We start from the raw sequence: 19,176 nt of genomic DNA, 5'->3' as shown, positions 1-19,176 counted from the left end.
GATTGCACAACACTGGGAATGTGCTAAATGCCACTGTGTTGTACACTTTCAAACGGGTAATTTTATGTGATGTGAATTTCAATCCATCAGCAGTCATGCGGGGTCTAAAAATATTTTTTTGGTAAAGTCTTTATTGAATTTGTCACAATACTCCTTCTGTTTTATACTTCGGGTTTTTTGGCTGTGAGGCATGTGGGATCTTACCTCCTCGATCAGGGATGGAACCTGCATGCCCTGCATTGGAAGGAGAAGTCTTAACTACTGGACCGCCAGGGAAGTCGCAATCATGTGGGTTCGAAGAGCCACCAGATGCTGCCCTGGGATCCCTTGTGTCTTAAGTCTTACTCCAAATGCCTAGCAGGATGGGAGAGGAAGGTGGGAGGCACTGTGTTGGGGCACTGCGCACTAGGGGCTGGTCCTGACTCTGCTGTGGCCTCATCTGTGCCCCAGACCAGGGTGATGGACTAAATCAATGGGTACCACCCCAGGGAGCCCTGACACAGCACAGGTCTCCCAGTATGTGACAGGCACCAGGCCCAGCTGTTCGGATGCAGGCAACAGTTTTCTGCCTTGTTTCTTGTCTTTAAGAGGAAAATTAAGATGGATACAGGGGACTTCCCTGGCAGTCCAGCGGTTAAGACTCTGCTCTTCCACTGCACGGGGCACGGGTTTGATCCTTGGTCAGGGAACTAAGATCTTCCGTGCCCCCCCACCCCCTGCAAAAAAAAGATGGCTACGGGATAAGCCACTGCTGGGATTTGAAAAAGGTCTGTAGATTAGCTCATTGTATTATATCATGTTGATTTCCTTATTTTGATCCTTGTAAGGTGGCTGGGTAAAACATTAACAGAAGGAGAATCTGCGTGAAGGGTATACGGGACTTCTTTGTGCTTTCTTCGCAACCTTTTTCTAAGTCTAGATGAAAGATGGAAAGTTAAAAAAAAAACACACTTGAAGGGGTGCTTATACTTTAATAGGTTGGAAACCACTGGTTGGGGCTCAATTCACTCCATGATTCTTGAATTCCCTGATTATTTAGTCTTGCCTCCCCTCCTGGGTTGTAAATGCCAAACAGTGGGGTTTAGCACTAGAGCAACGTATGTGCTCGCTAAAATATCTGGCAAGTGAACTAATGAATGCAAGAATAAGTGAATGAGACCCATCCCAGCTGTAATTAACACTGAGTAAGGGTGGTGGGCGTGGCTCTGTCTGTCTGTCCATCCTGCCTCCTCTCACACCTTTACTCCTTCTCGGGAAATCAGGACCTCCTGCCTTGGCACGAGCTAACTGAGGTTCTCTGGAATTTGGGGGAAGGCACTGGAGGGGTGGAAAGAACTACTTCTGGTCTTTGCCCTTCCCTCCCCCTGCAACCCCTGAGCCCAGATCATGCCTGGGGCAGCCCCAACTTTCTCCAGGTGCTGCCTCAAAGGACAAGAGCCCACCTGCGTAAGGGGTTCTGTCTTGTGCAGCACGGCCTGGGCGGTGGCCTGGAGGGCCCGGGCAGCCTCGGTGACCACGCGCTCTCTCGATGTGACCGTCTTCTCCAGGGCCTGCACCTTCAGGCCCAGGGTCCTGGCCTGGGACTTCTGAGGCTGCCGGGAGATGGAGGGCTCAGACAAGGCCTGATGGGAAGGTCCGAGGGGCAGGTCCTCTACTGGGTGGGAGAAGCCCAGGGGCAGGGACCGTGGGGGGCAGGGCTGCACGTGGACCCTAAGAAGCAGAGGGGCCAGGGCGAGAGAAGCCAGACTGGGGAAGCTTCACTTGAGGTCTGATTCTAGCACCAGCAATTTCTAGAAGCGCAGACTCAGCTCACCTCCCGGACCTGTGTTTCCTTCCCCAGGCTCACAATCCCTTAGCTGAAACCTTGGGGCCGGACGTACTTCTGAACTCAGAATTTCCTGCGGGGACTTCTTATTACCTAACGCCCTCAGCAGTATCTGGGGCAGTGCTCAGGGCCAAACATGTCACCACCTACATTTTCCTTCTTCACACACAGTGGGAGGATCAAACATCCTGAGTAAACAGCCTGGGAGCCGTCAGTCCTGGGCAGGCTGGGCCCCAGATGCATTTCTATAAGTTTAGTCTTTTTTTTTAAAGTTTAGCTCCCAAGTTTTGGAATTTCAGGATTACTGAGAAGGCCTGATGAGCTGATTTATCCAGAGGTAAACAGCATAGGGTGACAGGCACATAGAGGATGAGGGCATTGCTCACGAATCCCCTCCAGCCCCTCATGGATGCAGGCCTGAAATAACCAAATGGGTGAGCTCTAGCCGACAGACGGACAAAGTAACCGAGGCATAGGGATGGGAAGTCCTTTGCCAAGGTCACAGAGCTAGAGTGGCGGAGCTGGGATTTGGCCCCATGTCCGTCTGGTGTCATTGCCAATGCCACTATGATGAAGAAGAGGCCTCGGCCTTGATATTATCATTATAATCAACAACAAAGATTGGCTGAGATCTTTAAATCAACTGCTAGAGAGTTAGAAATAAGCCACGTCCTCTGCCTCTGCCTGGGCCACACTGGTTTCCCAGCTGCCACATTCTCCCTCACAACCACCGCATGCAGAGCGTCAAGGACAGCTGAGCTGACCGGTGCTGCAGGGGCAGCCGGTGAGGCCAGGCGCTGGGCTGCATCTGCGCCGACTTGCTGCACGGCGGCCAGCACCCTCTCAGCTTCAGGCAGCACCTCTGCCACAGCCGTGCCCAGCGCCCTCTGGGCCGCATGTACCTCCTGGTACCTGGGAGGAGACAGAGGCAGGATGGCCCAGGAGCAGGACGCAGGCCATCCCTCCCCATTGCTGTCCCGGCCCCCCCAGTGGAGCTCCCGGTTGAAGGGGCTCTGGCAACTTCCCGGGCAGAACTGCCGTCTGCGGAGTTGGTACCCAGCAGCTGGCCTCGGAAACTGGCTGCTCGGCAGCTGTCTAATGAATGGGGAAGGCAGCCGAGGGACTGCATTCTTGTTTCCTCATTCACTGAATTCAATCACGCTTTTCTGAAGGAGCTCCCGCTTGGTTTCCACTTGAGAATCACATGTTTTGCAAATGTTTGGCTCCTCTGGATGAATGATGAAGAGGAAAATGCCTGGTGTTGTTGGAGGGATAGCGGCCCAGGCCCTGATGCCCCTGAGTGACCTTGGGCATGTTGCTCTCCAGGTAAATGGAGACCTCTGGGCTGTACGACTGTTCTGGGGCCCTTTCTCCCTGAAATGCTGTAATCAATCAACCAGGACAGCTTTCCTGTCCAGCTGTCCACACCCTGCCCCACCCAGCTCCCCCTACCATGGGTACTGCTGGACCACCCCCCGTCCCCAGGGTGCCTCCCATCCCTCATCCCTTTACAGAAAGCCAGCCCCCCCGCCCCTGGGAGTGGGTCATGTGATCCACCCAGCCATACCGATTGGCTCAGGACTGGCCACCTGACCCAAGCTGGGCCAGTCAGATTCTCTCATCTAGGAAATCCACTTGGGCTCAGTGAGACGTTTGTGGGTCTCCGCTGACCCTCTGAATGAGCTGGATACAAGGGGGCCACCCACAGCAGAGAAGCAGAGGCCAAGAAGAAAGCTGGTGCCTGACAGGAGCTCCCCAGGGGTCTGGGGAGGGGCAGGGGAGCTTCAGGGGGCCGAGGAGGAACAGATCTGGGGCCTCCTTGTTTAGGTTCTCATTCCTTCTCTCCAGAGGCTAAGCTGCACCCTGGCGTGAGTGGGTTCCTCTAACGCACCCCCAAGCAGGCCTAAGACCCTAGGCATCACACCCCACCCTAAAGAACATCGGGACTCAGGGAAGGAAGCCGGTTCTGGAACCAGCGGCCTCTGACCAGGCCCTGCCGGCTTCAGGAAGCCAACCCAAGTTCCTACCCACACCTGGGAGGTCTCCTCACCTGTCCTCTAGCTCCTGCTGGGCCTCCAGGGCTGTTCTCCCCTCCACCAGACTCCAGAGAAGCGCATAACTGCTGTTGGAGGTGAGCAGGGCCCTCCGAGCAGTGGCCTCAATCCTGGTGGTGGTGTCCCTGTGACTGTATGACAATACCCGCCCGACCATCACCAGGGGCTGACACAGAGGGGGCCCGGGCCCACCCCCCACCCCCCGCCACCGCATGGGCCTCTTGCCGTCCCAAAGGGAGTACAGCCACGGGTACCAGGCTCCTGTCCTCCCTCTGCCTGACGCACAGTGAAGACTGATGGGAAGGGGACCCGTGCCCCTGCTCCTGTTATATAGGGTTTATGCCTGTTGTCCTGGCATAATAAATAATAGGGCCTTTGATCACACATAAAATCTCAGCTTGGACAATAAATTATATGGTTACCCTAATAAAGAGAGCACAGAAGAGACAGCCTGGGTTTGATTCTGGCTCTATCACTTCTAACCCCGTGTCCTTAAGCAAGTCACTTTACTTCTCTGAGTCTCTTTTCTCATCTGTAAAATGGGTCTACAGTCCCTAAAGTACAGCTAAAGGGACAAATTGCTTCAGAGCTTGTGTCTTTAGAATCTTAAGCTGCTTCTTAAAAGCAGTGGATGAAACAACCCAAATGTCCATCGACGGATGACTGGATAAACAAAATGTGGCATATTGGTACAATGGAACATTATTGAGCTGTAAAAAAGAATGAAGTACTGATATATGGTACAATAGGCATGAACCTTGAAAATATTTTGCTGTATGAAAGAAGCCAGATACAAAAGACCATGTGTATGATTCCATTTATATGAAACGTCCAGATTGGCAAATCTATAGAGATGGAAAGTAGATTAGTGGTTACCAGGGGCTGAGGAGGGTGAAGAGGAATGGGGAGCGATGCCTAATGGGTACCTGTTTCTGGGGTAAGGAAACTGTTCTAAAACTGACTGCGGAGATGGTTGCACGATTCTGTGAATACACTGAAAACCACTGAACTGTACTTGAACTGGTTGACTTGCAGGGCATGTGAATTATATCTCAGTAAAGCTGTTATAAAAAAAAAAGCCAGTGAAGGCTCTCAGATGCCTTCAGGCGACCAGTGTCGGCAGACCCCCACCCCGACCCCTGCATCTCATGCCATCCTTGCACACCTCTCCTTCCCATGGCGATGACACTTCAGCTCTGTACTCAAGTGATTCCAACTCCCGGGGTGGGGATACCTATGGGGCTGGCCCTGACCCTGGAAGCCCCCAGCAGAAGGGCTGGGCTCCCTTCATGGTTGTGTGGCCAGGACCTCACCATGCTCCCAGGGCATGGGGGCTCACCTCCTGGCGAGGGCACGGGCCTCTATGGCCAGATGGCTCCAGTTGGTGGGCTGGCCGAGCCCTTCCTGAGGAATCGCCTTTAGAGAAGAGAGAGAAATAGGAGGAAACTGATGGTCCATCCCTGAAGGGCAGGGCCCACATCTGGCTAACTTGTTGGGCAGACCTGGGCCATGCCACTTATTTCATAAACGCTCAGAGCCAGCTACAGAGTCAGCATCCAGTGGGCGGAGCCCTAGAGCTTGGAAATAACAATAACGACGCCTACCACTTGCTGGGCATTCACTGTCTATTTGGAATACGGCTCGTTCTTTGCAAATATTATCTCACTGAATCGGCAGAGGAGGCACTGTGTGACCACTATTTTGCAGATGAGAAAACTGAGCCTCCCAAAGCAGGGGGCGGGGGCATGCCCCAGGCTCAGTAGAGGGGAGGAGTTGGGGACGGGTCCCCTGGGGTACCAGAGATGCAAGGATGGTGGCTGCATGCAGAATCTCCTCTTCTGAGGACTCCAGCACCGCCTCGAGGTCTGCCAGCTGGACGCAGGTCTTCTCAGCTCTGGCCTGGGCACAGTGGGCTTTCCTGCTCAGTGCCTGCAGCTGCTCCTGGGCAGCCTTCACAGCACCCTCAAGGCCCGTCACCTGCTCCAGGAAGTCTTCCTGGGCCCCTGCAGAAAGCCCAGAGTCCAGGAGTCACAGAGCACTCGAGATTTCACAATAAAGCCTGCAACTTCAAGGGGCCCCATCTGTGTCCTCTACTCCTCCTGGGCACAGCTTGACTCCATCACCAGGCCTGAGCACTGGTTCCAAAGGAAAGGCCTCCCCATTTTACAGATGCGAAGGCTGAGGCCCAGAGATGGCAAATCATGACCCAAGGTCCCCCACACAGAAAGTCAGCCACACAGGAAGGACTGGAAGGAATCCAGGCCTTCTAGATCCACAGCAAACAATTCCTGAACCTGAGACAGCAGTAAAACCCGCCTTGAGTCAGCTCTGTAATTCGCAGCGTGGCTCAGTGTGGGAGTTTCAATGCACAGCATCTGACAGCTCCCTATTTTGTTAGTCTTGCAAACAGGTGCTCAGCTCACCTACGGCTGCTACAGGAGTACAGGTGCTTGTGAACGCGAAATTTAACACAATAAGCAATTCACGTTTGATTCTCCTAAATTTCAGTGTTCCAGGGACAAATTCCACGTGGACTTAATGACAATCTTTTTTCTTATTTACCCATTTATTTTCTATGCTGGGGATACAGCAGTGAGCAAAACGGCCAAGAGTCAAAGACGGCAGGAACTTTACCTGTTCAGCACCTGGGACAGCGCCCCAATGATTATTTGTTGAGTGACTGACTCAACGAATAAACCCACCCCCTGTCCTCACTGAGCTTATGGGTGCAGTCTAGGTGGCGCAGGGGGCATGGGGACCGAGGCTGTAGTCAGAGGTTGATATTAATAAAGCTACAAAATACAACTGGGTGAGGGATATTGAAAGAGAGGTCCGTGGGATGACAGGACTGCGTAGCAGGAGGAACTCACTTAGTTGGGGAGGTCTGACAGGCTCTCCCAGCAAGTGAGTTCTCCTAGGGGTGAACCCAACTGAGGTCAGACTGAAGGGCTCCAAAGGGGGCATCTGACCAGCCAGCCCCCTCCCCTTGACTCCCAGTCTCCCACTCTGCTCTCCCACTGTACCTTGCAGCAGGGGGTGGCCCTGGTAGACGTCCCCCCGTGGGGCCTCTCCCTGTAGAATGTCCAGTGGTCCCCAGGGCCTGCCACAGTTTGACCCCTGCAGCCACCCTTCCATCAGGGTCAGCCTGGCCTTTAGCTTGGCAGCCTGGAGGGGGTCAGGGAAGGAACGGTGTGTGAGGCTGGTGGCCTAAAGTCCTGCTTGGAAACCTCAGCCTGGCCTGCCCACCCCGAGCATTGCCTTCTCCAATCCCACCCTGGGCCTCAAAGCTAAGCACACACCGGACTTCTGAGAACCAACTGTGCCCACCCTGTCCTCGGAGCTGTCCCTTCCCTTCTCATACCCACAGCACCTGCTGGCATTCAGCCGACCACACCTCTGCCCTACTGATGGAGGGACGGGAAGGGAAGCCCCAGGAGGATTTCTGTCTGTTTTGCTATGTTCCCAGGACTTGGCACAGAGCAGGCATGTGATCCTTGCAGGCTGAGTGAGTGTGCTTTGCAACGTCTCCTAGCCCCATTCTTTCAATCATATGAACAACACACACATTTACGGGGCACTTGCTAGGAGCCAGGTATGAGCGACCGCTGGCCACGCACCAGCTCACATTCACCTTGTAACCACCCTAAGGGGCAGGGGATACAGGTCCCGAGCCCAGTCCTCGATTCCAAAGTCCAAAATGCTCTGAAAACCTGCAAAGCTTTCCATTCCTTACTGGGTGGCAAAATCAGGTTGAAAAAACCCTGCACTCAATTAGAAACACAACTGCTCTGAACAAGGCTACTTATGATCTTTATTTACCCCCTTGGTGTGACTATTCACCTGTTCTCCTGCAGATGTATCACTGGGTTTGGTTGGGGGCTGGCCCAGGCACCGCTGGGAGTGGCACCTAATATTCAGCACATACCATCCTATCTTTCTACAGAACCATCACTGGATTCAGGTTAAGGGGCTGCAGGTTTTCATTTTGGAGTAGGAGACACACACTGAAACTTACCAAGGCTGTCACCTGCCTGGGCATGTGACAACTAACAGGGTTGGGGGGGGGGTAGGGGAACCCCAGAGGTCATGCTCCTGACCCCTGCACGACACCACCTCCCTGCCTGAGATACTACTTGTGTCCCATAATGGGCATTGCCCTCCTCCTGACCCTCCCCCAAAGGGCCTTCTGTGGTCTCGTTCCCATTGAACTTGAGAAAGTGTGAGACCTCGGCCTGGGTGGTGGGGAAAGACATGCAACAGAAGCCACCTTTCTCCTGTCCACTTAAGAGCCAGGGAAGGGCAGAGGTGGGGCTGGGCCAGATGGCTGGGTGGGCACAAGAAGGAGGTGGCCGGTGGTCCTAGAAGGCCTGAGAGCTGTGGGTAAGTGGGCATTTCCCGGTGCCCAGCACAGAGCTGGTGCTCATTGGGGGTGTGAAATGAACAGAAGGTGGGGCGGCCCTGGGCAGGGCCTGGATGGGAGGGCTCACCTCCTTCTTCACCAGGGCGTAGCAGGACGGGCACTCCTGGCAGTGTGTGCCGCCGGCCGTGAGGAAGAAGTTGTCCTGGCAGAGGTCACACCTGTAGCCCACAAAGCCGGGCCTGCACACACACGTGCTGTTCTCGTGACACTGGGCCGAGGCGGCGCCCAGCGGGGAGCACCTGCAGGCTGGGGGGCGGGGCAGACGGCGCTGGGTGCCCTGATGGCCACCCCACACTGGAACCCCCAGGTCCCCCGCACCCTTGCGCCTGGCTGCTTCAGACCCCGTGGGCAGCTCAAGTATATTCCTGGGTCCTTCCTGGGAGACTGATTCAGAAGGCTGGAGGTGACGGCTGAGAGCCTGAGTTATTTCAGTGCCCCTGGGATCTGAGGACCAGTCAGGTTTAGGACTGCCACGCAGTCTAACCAAACAAATGAGGCCCAGAGAGGTGACCTGATGGCCCCAGGCACACAGGGATTTAGCAGTGGAGTCTAGGACTAGATTCTTGGCCTCCCATGCTGTCTTCTGCGCTGCTCACTCACTCCATGTTCCCACGGCTGCTCTAAGAAAACCTGCCCCGTATCTGATCTCCCTCCTGCTGCGTGGCCGTCTGCCCCGTTGGTCCTCTTTCCTAGAAGCCTCACTCTCTAGGCAGCCTGGGAAGGACCCGGCTTCCTTACCCCGGCAGCCCTCGATGGAGAAGCCGAAGAAACCCAGCTGGCATCTGTCGCAGGCCTGGCCCTCGACGCCTGGACGGCAGGGGCACTGCCCGGTCTTAGGGTGGCACTGGTCCTCCTGGGAGCCCAGCGGGTGGCACTTGCAGCTACGATAAGGGAAGGGGCCCAGGTCTGAGTCCAGCTCTGGGCCATCCCCAGTCCCACCTCTGCCGGCTAGGGCTGGTGATCACGCCTCTGTTGACAAGGCCCATTCTCTGTGTCTGCACATGTCAAACAGCTTCCCTCAAGCTGTGCCCTGGAAAGCACAGTCTCATAAAATGCTCCCCCCGCCCCCTAAAAAAAGGTATGGGGACGTATATACATTTGGACTATACCCTTCAGTTGGAAAGTCACAATGCAATTAGCATATTAAAGGCCTGAGAAGTCTGGTCAGGAAGAAACCTGTTTGCTTCACTGGGCATTTCCCTGGAGTTCTCCACTGCTCCCTAAAGATGGTATCTAAGCTGCTGCTGTGGCCCAAAAGGTCACAGAGCGACAGAGTTACCGAGAAGGGAATCAGAGACCCAACCAGCCCCTGCCCACCTGGGCATCCCTTAGGGCTGCTCTTGGCCTGCAGCCTGGGTTGGCAGGGCCATGAATCTGACCCCCAAGGGACCGTCCCTTTGTCCCCCTTCAGTGTAGGGCACAGTGTACCTGGCAGTGGGCCTGGGACGACACATGCCAAGCCAGGCCCCTCTCTGGAGGCTCCCTGGCGACTTCGTCCATCCTGGAGAAACACCCAGGGGAAGGGCACCCACAGCCTCGCCCCACCCACCTCCGGCAGCCCCTGCCAGGCTGGAGGTCGTAGAAGCCAGGGCTGCAGTGGCCACAGTCCCGTCCGGTCACATGAGGCAGGCAGGTGCACTGGCCGGTCACTGGGTCACAGGGTCTCTGCTCGCCGACTGAGCCCGCCTGGTCGCAGCTGCAGGCTGGGGGTGGGAGCAGGAAAGGGTGGTGGGGAACCATGCCGATCATCCGTTCAACCTCTGGGGACCCAGGAGAGGCAGAGAAGATGGGGAGCCCACAGAGATGACTCCCGTTCAGCTCAGACTCCTGAGCAGTCTCTGAAAAAAGGTTCTAGGGCTGGGCTCAAGTCTCAGCCCATTTTCTACGTCCTTGGAGAGACAGCTCAGAATAGTCGTGGTGGCAGATGGCCCTTCTGAGCCTGCCCTGAATCCCCACAGGCTGGAGAGAAGGCCAGAAGCTTGGTTGGGGGTTAGGGGCAGACCTCTGTTCCCACTGTTTTGGGCCACTTGTCTCTGCTCTCCTGGGCCCCATAAAACAAGAGGCGACGGGTGCTCCATATGCAGCAAGGGCTCAGGAGCAAGTGAGTCGGGGGCAAATACTGAGCTTCTCCCTGCAGCACTTCTGGAAGCCTCCCACGAGCTCACACACGCTGTGGCCCTCTGAGAGGGCACAGAGGGCTGAGCATCTTGGTGGGGAGGCACGGCCTGACAGGAAGCCCAGGGGCAGGACAAACATGATGAGTGCCGCAGGCCATCTGGGACAGTCTTGCATGCCAACTGTGGAGCGTGAGGTAAGTGCTAAATTATCCGGGCAGGAAAAAAAAAAAAAATCACAGGGTCAGAGTTGATCAGATCCCAAGGCTGAAAGACCTTGGAGAAGAGCAAACCCTTACACTTTCTTGACAAGGCAACAGGGAAGGTGAGTAATCTGCCTAAGGTTGCACAGCCTTGCAGAGCAGCCAGCTGGATCTGGTGGAGAAGGGGCCCACCACGTCCCACCCTGTGGGTCTGGGAGGGGGGTACTCACGCACGCATTTGTCTGCGGGCCGAGGGGACAGGGCGCTCCCGTAGAAGCCTTCCTCACAGCTCTCACAGTGGGCACCTGTCGTGTTGTGTAGGCATCGCAGGCAGCGGCCAGACAGGGGGTCACAGTTGCCCACTGCGTTGGGGTCCACGTTCCCACTGCACTGACACAGCTGGCAAGGCTGGGGGGCCCCAGAGAGCCCCAGCGGGTCCCCAAAAAAGCCATCATCACAGATCTCGCAGCGCCACCCTGGGAAAGGAGAAACCTTGTGTGATTGAGGAACCCAGCCCGCTGGGTCCATGAAGGGTGAGGCCGGGCATGAACCAAAGCGAGCTCCCTCAAGTCTCCTTGTGGAGCAGAGCAGGGGCTCTGGGGTCAGTCTGACCTGGGGCCAGGGCCCAGCTGGGCCATTAGCAGGCTGTGTGGTCTTAAGCAAGTCACTGTGCCTCTCTGAACTTGGGCTCCTTGTCTGCAGAGCGGGGACAATAATGGCAGCTACCTCAAAGGACTGTTGAGAAGGTTTGGTGAGATCACTCGTGCAAAGCACTTAGCACGGATCCTGGCACATGGTTGGTGCTCAACAGCAGTGGCTGTTATCACCCATTCACCATCATCACCCTCCTTGTCGTCATGTCAACACCCACATTCTCATCATCACCACCATTCTCTTCATCAGCGCCTTGACCATCACCTTCATCGTTATCGTCATCGTCGTCTTTGTCGACGTCATCGTCATCATTCATCACCTTCGTCATCGTCTTCCTTGTCTCCATCTCAACATCACTGCCACCCTCCTCTTCACCCTTCCGTACCTCCTCCTCTCCCCCATCTCCCTCCCTCAGCTGTGGTTGCTTTTTCGTTTGCGGTTTCTGACCCCTTTGCCTTTTCTGCTTCTCACGGTTTCTGAACTCCATCTGGACTGTTTATTTCATACTCCCACCTTGCTTCCTGGGGTTGATCTGGGGCTGCTGCTTCATCTCTCAGCCCCAGGGTTACTGTGAGTCTCAGAAAAGAAGGTGTGTGAGGAGGCTTTTGGAGGGTCATGGCCTGGGAGATTCACTCTGAACACAGATGGGGCATAAAAGGACACACTTGGACTATGTGCTTCAGGCAGTGTCAGTTCATTCTTGGTAAATACACCTACCTCTCTGTGCATATCTGCATGAAACAGACGACTGGGGGGACTCTGGGGGTGGCAGGATGATGTGGGCATCGTAAGTCGTCTTCTTGCTTGTATGCACATTCATGTTCCTCTTTACACTTTTACAAACAGTTGACATTGTTACAATGAGTATTACTAACTTTATAACTTAGAAAATAGCTACTGTCACGGTGAAAGATAGTTGTGGGCTCCCTGCATCCTCAAAGTTCATTGGTCCAGTTGAAATCAAGTTAATGCGACTAAAGGCAGGCAACCTTGAACATGGAGAGGAGGAATACTAAGGAAGAGATGAAAAAAAAAGAGAGAAAAGGAAGGAAAAGAAAAATCTGAATGGAGTTCAAGGTAGAGGCTAGTGTCTGGCTTTGAGACTCTGAAATAGAAATGAAGTAAGAGGGGGGAATTCAATGATTAGGACTCCATGCTTTCACTGCAGAGGGCCTGGGTTCAATCCCTGGGCAGGGAACTAAGATCCCACAAGCTGTGCAGCGCGGCCAAAGAAAAAAGTAAGACGGGCAAGGGGGAGATTGAAGCTGGTGATGAAGAATGTGGTCCCCATAGTTAACCTGCCATCCACTTGGGACCAAGTGAGGACAGCTCCCAGGTAGGAGGCAGCTGCAAGGGTTCAGGATGGTAGACAAGTGAGGCAGGCAGGGATCAGGGCTTGACCCTGGTCAGTCCCGGCTCAGACTGTCTGGGTGAGGGCTTTGGCGGGACCTGAAGGATGCTGGTGTGATAAAGACAGGAACTGGTACAAAGTCCCAGGGCCTAACGTCGACCCCAGGGAGCCTTCCCAGTGTTCCCTCTGTGGACAGCAGTGGCTTGCTCCCCCAAAATCCTCCCTTGGGTAACTTCTCTAAGTGTCCACCCTCTCACTGAGTGGGATCCCCTCATGTTGCAGACCAGAGGAAGCCACAGGTAGGGAGCCAGAAAATGTGGGGAAGTTTATGGAAACAAAGGGGCATCATGATGGCAGGGGGCAGGGTCCTGTGGTGGGACCTCACTCCCTCAGTTCTTGGGACCCCTGCTCTGGGGCATCTCCCCAGTCCTGCTAGCCATCAGGGAGCTGCTTTCAGAGTGGTCCCAACAAAGCAGGCATCTGACAGGACCAAGATAATGGGCTGTCCTGATGCAGCCACAGGTACTAGATATAGAACCAGATGTCTGGGAACCTTGGAACATTATGCCAAGTGAAACAAGCCAGACACTGGACTTGCCTGGTGGCGCAGTGGTTAAGAATCACCTGCCAATGCAGGGGACACGGGTTCGAGCCCTGGTCCGGGAAGATCCCACATGCCGCAGAGCAACTAAGCCCGTGCGCCACAACTACTGAGCTTGCGCTCTAGAGTCCGTGAGCCACAACTACTGAGCCCGCATGCCACAACTACTGAGGTCCGCGCACCTAGAGCCCGTGCTCTGCAACAAGAGAAGCCACGGCAATGAGAAGCCCGCGCACCGCAACGAAGAGTAGCCCCTGCTCGCCACAACTAGAGAAAGCCCGCGCGCAGCAACAAAGACCCAACGCAGCAAGGAAGGAAGGAAGGAAGGAAGAAACAAAGAAGCTAGACATGAAAGGACAAATGCTGTCTGAGTCCACTTACATGAGGTACCCGGAATGGTCAAATTCAGAGACAGAAACTAGAATGGTGGATGGCAGGGGCTGTGAGGAGGGAGAACTGTTCAACAATAATTTAATGGGTGTGACGTTTCTATTCAGGATGATTAAGAAAAATTCCGTGGATGGAAGGTGGTGATGGCTGCACAACGCTGTAAATGTACTTAAGGCCAGTGAACTGTACACTTAAAAATGGTTAAAATGGCAAATTTTATGTTATGCGTATTTGCCAAAATTAAAAAAAAATCAATAATGGCATATACTGAAAAACCATTGAACTGTACACTTTAAATGGGTGAACCATAGCGTATGTGAATAATATCTCAATAAAGCTGCTTTTTTTTTAGAAAAATCAGATGCCTAGGATGACTCTGAGTCCTGGAGCGGGAATGAGGAACAGGGAGAGAGCTGGGGATGGGGACACTTCTGCTTCACACATTATCTGGTGACAGTTTACAATTTTATTTATTTATTTGATGCATCACGTGGCTTGCGGGATCTTAGTTCCCCGACCAGGGATTGAACCCAGGCCCACGGCAGTGAAAGCGCCGCGTCCTAACCACTGGATTGTCAGGGAATTCCCACGACGACATTTTTTTAAAGCTGAAAGTTCAATCAGAGGTTTTCCACCTTAACTATGGGGGAAAATTGATAGGAATACGGATTCCTGAGCTTTGTCTTAAGCTACTAAACCAGGCTCTGCGGGGCCAGGACCGGACATAAGGATTTCCAAAATCCCACGTGGTATGTTCAGTGGCCCAAGTTCTGACGGGAACCCATTCAGCCCGGGCTCCTGGCTATGGGGCTACGAGACTCAGTGTCCCCAGAGGTCAGGCCTGTCACCCCTAAGCTGGGCCCTCCGTCATCTGTCACACTCCAGACCCAGGACTCACTCCTGGAGGCCGGGCAGAGGCAGGGCCCCAGGGCATGAGCCACTCACCTCTCTGGCCCCGGGGGCAGTGGGTACACACCACCTCTCTGCTCTCTGGGATGGTCATGCAGGCCGACTGTCCAGGGCACGGACAGGGCTGGCAGTCATCGGCTTGCCCTGTGAAGGGGTTGCCGTAGAAACCTGGCAAGCAGCGCTCACAGGACGGGCCCTCGGTGTGGTGGTCGCATAGGCAGATCCCTGAGGGGCAAGACGAGCACCTGGTCACCACTGCCTGAGCCCAGACGCTCCAGAGACAGCAGGCAGGCTTCTGGCCGTGGGGGTCACAGAGCACGTCCCAGGCAGAAAAGGGGTGGGAACACTTCCAAGGTGGAGGCAGCATAGCCCAGGGATGAAGTGTCCACCCCAGGTTCACATCCACCACTTACTGACCGTGTGAACCTGGGCACCCCTGTGCCTCAACGTCCTCACCTGCAAAATGGGCATAAATCGCTCTGACCTCAAAAGGTTTTCATCAGGATTCAATGAGGCCACGCAGTCAAAGTGCCCTGCACAGTCTCTTGCACACAATTACTATTACTGTCGTCATTATTATTTTGTATTCCAAAACCTGTAACCGAACCAGCTGACGATACAGCTAGCATTTGCTGTCACAGTCTTCCTTTTCCTCTTCCTCTGTGTCCTCTTTATCTTTTTAATTGAAGCCTCCGTGTCCTCTTAACTTCAGGGACAGTGACACAGATCCAGGATTCTGGCCTTGACATGAGGCTCCCATTTAGGGGGTCTATGGGTTTCCAGAGGCTTCCTGGTCTCATAGAACAGAACCCCTGTCTCTGCCCACTGGTTTCTAATGAAGGGGATTCTGCAAACCCCCTTCTCCAGCCCCACAGCATCTGGAGTCTTCTCAGAGCTACTGCCAGGGACTAAGGGAGGAGCCTGGCCAAGAAGGGGATAAGCAAGACCAGCACTTCCCAGAGGCCCCCAGCAGCACCCAGCAGGGACTGAGGTGAACAGGAGGAGAGGGGACGCAGGGCGGACAAGCAGAGCAGGGGTGGCATCCAGGGGGAGCTGTCACACCTGCCCTGCTTTCTTGGCCCAGCACCCACATGCTCACTGCTCCTCCTCCCATCCAGGGTGGACAGCAGTGGCTGGTGTGCCCATTTTACAGATGAGGACTCGCCCACATGGAGCTGGAAGTCATGCCAAGGCGAGGGGCTCTGAGGGATGACAAACTAGTCCCATCTCAAGAGACAACTCTCCTGGAGCACTGCATAGAAGGACTATGAGGTCTCATCTGGCTCGATTAGTGATGCCTGCCACGGGCACAAGAAGCGGGGAGGCCCCTCATGTTGCCGGTGCATGCCCATCTTGGCTGGCCGGTTCATTCCCAGGTTACTGTGCTTTGCCAGCTGAGAAAAGGCATTCTTTTCAGAGACCCCAGCAGCTCCAGGAGAGCAGCAGGGCGCTGACCCTCCCACCTCCTGTGTGAGGGACCAGCGTCCAGCCCCTGTCGGGCATCTCCTGCCCAGTGACTGTGGGCGAGGTCTTTCCCCAGGTTTCCTCTGCTACAAGTGGGGATGAATAGCTGGTACTGAACTTGTGGGAGGAGTAGCTCTGCCACCTATTGGCCGTGCAGCCTCCCTGCACCTTAGGTCCTTCATCTGTAAGATGGGCCAGGAATGGCCCTGGCACTGCCAGGGGTTTTTGCAGGATTCAATGACATAGCATATAAAAAGGTGCTTAGCACTTGGAGGGACTCGAGGATACCATTTTATCGGTATTGTTTTTCGTGACTTACATGCTCATAGCTGACCCCGTGCAGGTCAGTACTCATCTCGCTGTTCTGTGTGCCCAGGTGGCCTTGCGGGGGTGGGGGGGGGATGCAGGGAGACTCACCTGTGTTGGGGTCACAGGTGCCATGCTGGTTACAGGTGCAGGGAACACAGCTGGCATAGGGACCCCCCAGTGGTGTCTCCCTCTTGTATCCCAGAGCACAGGACTCACAGAACTGGCCCGTGTAGCCCCTGGGACACGAGCAAGTCTCCACCCAGGAGGCTGGCGGGGAGAGTCCCCGCCGGGCCGACGTGAGCCGGACCTCAGTCAGGAACACTGGGCCTGCAGATCGAGGAGAGAGAGAAGGAGAGAGTTCCATGCACATGTTTCTCCCCCAAATCTTCCTGTTCACATATGTAAAAGGCAAAGGGTTATTGGCCCACGTATACAGAGGCAGTCCATGGATCACTTATAATTTTTAAAAAACAGACCAAGGGCAAAGGAAAATATAGGTAATTTTCAGAAGGAGAAATAGATATGGCTGGGAATTTTACAGAAAGACATTCACTCTCACTGGTTATTAAAGATGTGTACATTTAAAGACTGCTATCGGGCTTCCCTGGTGGCACAGTGGTTGAGAGTCCGCCTGCCGATGCAGGGGACACGGGTTCGTGCCCCGGTCCGGGAAGATCCCACATGCCGCGGAGCCGTTAGGCCCGTGAGCCATGACCACTGAGCCTGTGCATCCAGAGCCTGTGCTCCGCAACGGGAGAGGCCACAACAGTGAGAGGCCCGCGTACCACAAAAAAATAAAAAATAAAGACTGCTATCGTTCACGACCCTCAGATTGGTGAGCATGTTACAGTCAGTGACAGTGGAGGATGTGGGTGTGGGGAACTCAGGCACGGGACTGTGGGAATACAAACCAGGAGGTCCTGCTCCTAGTAACAGGGGAGTAGCTCCTCTCAGACCAACCTTCCCACAGAAAACAACTAGCGACTTGGGACAAAATATAAAAACTCTCTACAAACACTGGAGGAAAACCAGAGCAGGTAAATAGGGAAGGAGAGTGGACACCTGTCATCAGAATATAGATTGGTACAGCCTTGCTGAAGCAAAATTTGATAGCATGTGTCAAAGTGTGAAATGTACACTCTTTGACCTAACATTTCCATTTTGAGGAATGTGTCCTAAAGACACACTTGCATGAGGATAAAAGACCTTTATACGAAGCTGTTCCCTGCAGTGCTGTTGGCAATGGTGAAAAGCTGGAAACCACTTCAATACGTATGAGTAGGGGGGGTGGGTAAAACTTTATGGGGCGTCTCTACCACGGAGTGATATGCGGTGGACATGCAGAGCCAGCCTTTTCTACGTGTAAGGCAAGTAGCAACCTCCAGGATGCATTGTTCGCTGAAAAAAGCAAGTGGCAGATCACTATACTGTGGGATCACATTTCTGTATTAAAAAAATACAAATGTAAGTACACGCACACAGAAAGGTCTGGAGTGATACACCCCGGAACGTTATCAGTGGGCACAGGAGGTTTGGGGGGTGGGGTGAGATGAGTGTCAATACGTCCACGTGCGTGTCCAGTTCACCCCCAGCACGGGCCTGGCCTAAGTAGGTGCTTTGTAAACATCTGTTAACTGACGGCTGAGTGAGTGACAGAAGGAAGTTCTGGAAGCTGCTGGAAAGAGTAAAAATGAAATTCCTGCAAGGGGGGGGTCTGGGGAGCAGGGAGTACTGGCAAGGATGATGGGGGTGAAGGCAATTAAACCACAGCTCCAAAGAGGAGGAAGGTCTGGGGCTGGAGGGGGCTGGGTTACAACCCCCAAGTCTTGGACTCAAAGGCGCCCCAGGAAAAGCTGGCCATCTAAGCCAGGGGTTCTCAAATCACCCTCCTAGAAGCAGTGACTGGAATTCATACGGTTATTTTAAAATATCACTTACTTTCCTTTTATTTATTCTGTGTACTACAGTTAGAATATTATACTGTTTTTTAAAAATTATGTCTAGGTTATAATATCTGTGAATTTCATTTCCAGATAGTAAAAGGGGTGCTACATATGAAAGATCTGTTCTAAAAAGGGGCATGGAGGATCCCTGGTCTAGGCACGTACAGGCACGGGGTGGGGAGAAGAGAAAGTACATTGAGGAAAAAGGAGGGAACCAGGAACAGTCAGAGGACCATCAGGGCAAAATCACCCAGTGACCAGGATGGGAGGTGCTGAGAAGTCCCAGATGAAGTTGTGATGACTTCGCTGGCTGGTTCAGAGGGTTTAGAAACCAGGCTTTCTCTAGGTGCAACACCTCCGATCACCAGCAGGGGGAAGCGATACCCTGGGAACCCTGGCCTGGCCCCTGCGGCCAGCACCAACCTAGGGCCGGCCCTCTAGGGTGCGGCCTCCTGGCAGTGGGGGACTCTGCCATGGTACGACCACGCCAGGCTCTTGGCTGCCTTGTGGCCAAGCACCTGTCCCTTAGAGCTGTCCATCCTCAGGCCCCTCACCTGTCCAGCGCCTGCCTCTGTGCTCAGCATCCCCTCCTGCTGCCCTTACTGGTTACATGAACTTGGGCAAGTGTCCCAACCTCTCTGAGCCTCAGACTCCTTCGTGGTAAAGCGGGGACGATGATCGCCTGCTGTGAGGACTATGCAAGGCTATGCACGAAAGAGCCCGGGGGCCTAGCTGGTTTGGGGCTGGGGGTGTCCCTACCATTACTCACCGGCAGGGCTGGCACTGCGGCCACTGGCCTGGATGCACAGAGCAGTCAGATTGGTGAGCAGCCGCTGGACGTGGAAGGGCGGCAACGGAGGGTCCACGTCCTCAGAGGTCTCTTGCAACCTGGCAGGGGGAGGGGGTCAAAGCAGAACGTGAGGCCCGGGGCAGGTGGTG

The 19,176-nt window shown here is 54.4% G+C and overlaps 1 protein-coding gene across 2 annotated transcripts in view; it reads right to left on the bottom strand.

Moving 5' to 3' along the window:
* Window positions 1-19,176, bottom strand: part of LAMC3 (laminin subunit gamma 3) — a 60,905-nt gene that overhangs the window by 8,111 nt on the left and 33,618 nt on the right. The window contains exons 11-23 of one of the 2 annotated variants that reach the window (XM_029203883.1): window positions 19,007-19,125; window positions 16,403-16,621; window positions 14,558-14,746; window positions 10,847-11,092; window positions 9,849-10,002; window positions 9,038-9,180; window positions 8,367-8,545; window positions 6,903-7,044; window positions 5,677-5,882; window positions 5,219-5,295; window positions 3,876-4,010; window positions 2,590-2,737; window positions 1,443-1,592 (exon numbers count right to left, since the gene is read on the bottom strand). In XM_029203883.1, the coding sequence (XP_029059716.1) occupies window positions 1,443-1,592; window positions 2,590-2,737; window positions 3,876-4,010; window positions 5,219-5,295; window positions 5,677-5,882; window positions 6,903-7,044; window positions 8,367-8,545; window positions 9,038-9,180; window positions 9,849-10,002; window positions 10,847-11,092; window positions 14,558-14,746; window positions 16,403-16,621; window positions 19,007-19,125 (2,107 nt within the window). The remainder of the gene's footprint in view (window positions 1-1,442; window positions 1,593-2,589; window positions 2,738-3,875; window positions 4,011-5,218; window positions 5,296-5,676; window positions 5,883-6,902; window positions 7,045-8,366; window positions 8,546-9,037; window positions 9,181-9,848; window positions 10,003-10,846; window positions 11,093-14,557; window positions 14,747-16,402; window positions 16,622-19,006; window positions 19,126-19,176) is intronic. The other variant, XM_029203884.1, reaches the window with a different exon arrangement.

This window comes from Monodon monoceros, unplaced genomic scaffold (assembly GCF_005190385.1).
Source record: "Monodon monoceros isolate NGI ecotype Baffin Bay Population unplaced genomic scaffold, NGI_Narwhal_1 Super_Scaffold_5, whole genome shotgun sequence".
NCBI lineage: Eukaryota > Metazoa > Chordata > Mammalia > Artiodactyla > Monodontidae > Monodon > Monodon monoceros.
Note: the sequence above shows the minus strand (reverse complement) of the source record. Positions and strands in the feature narration are given on the sequence as shown.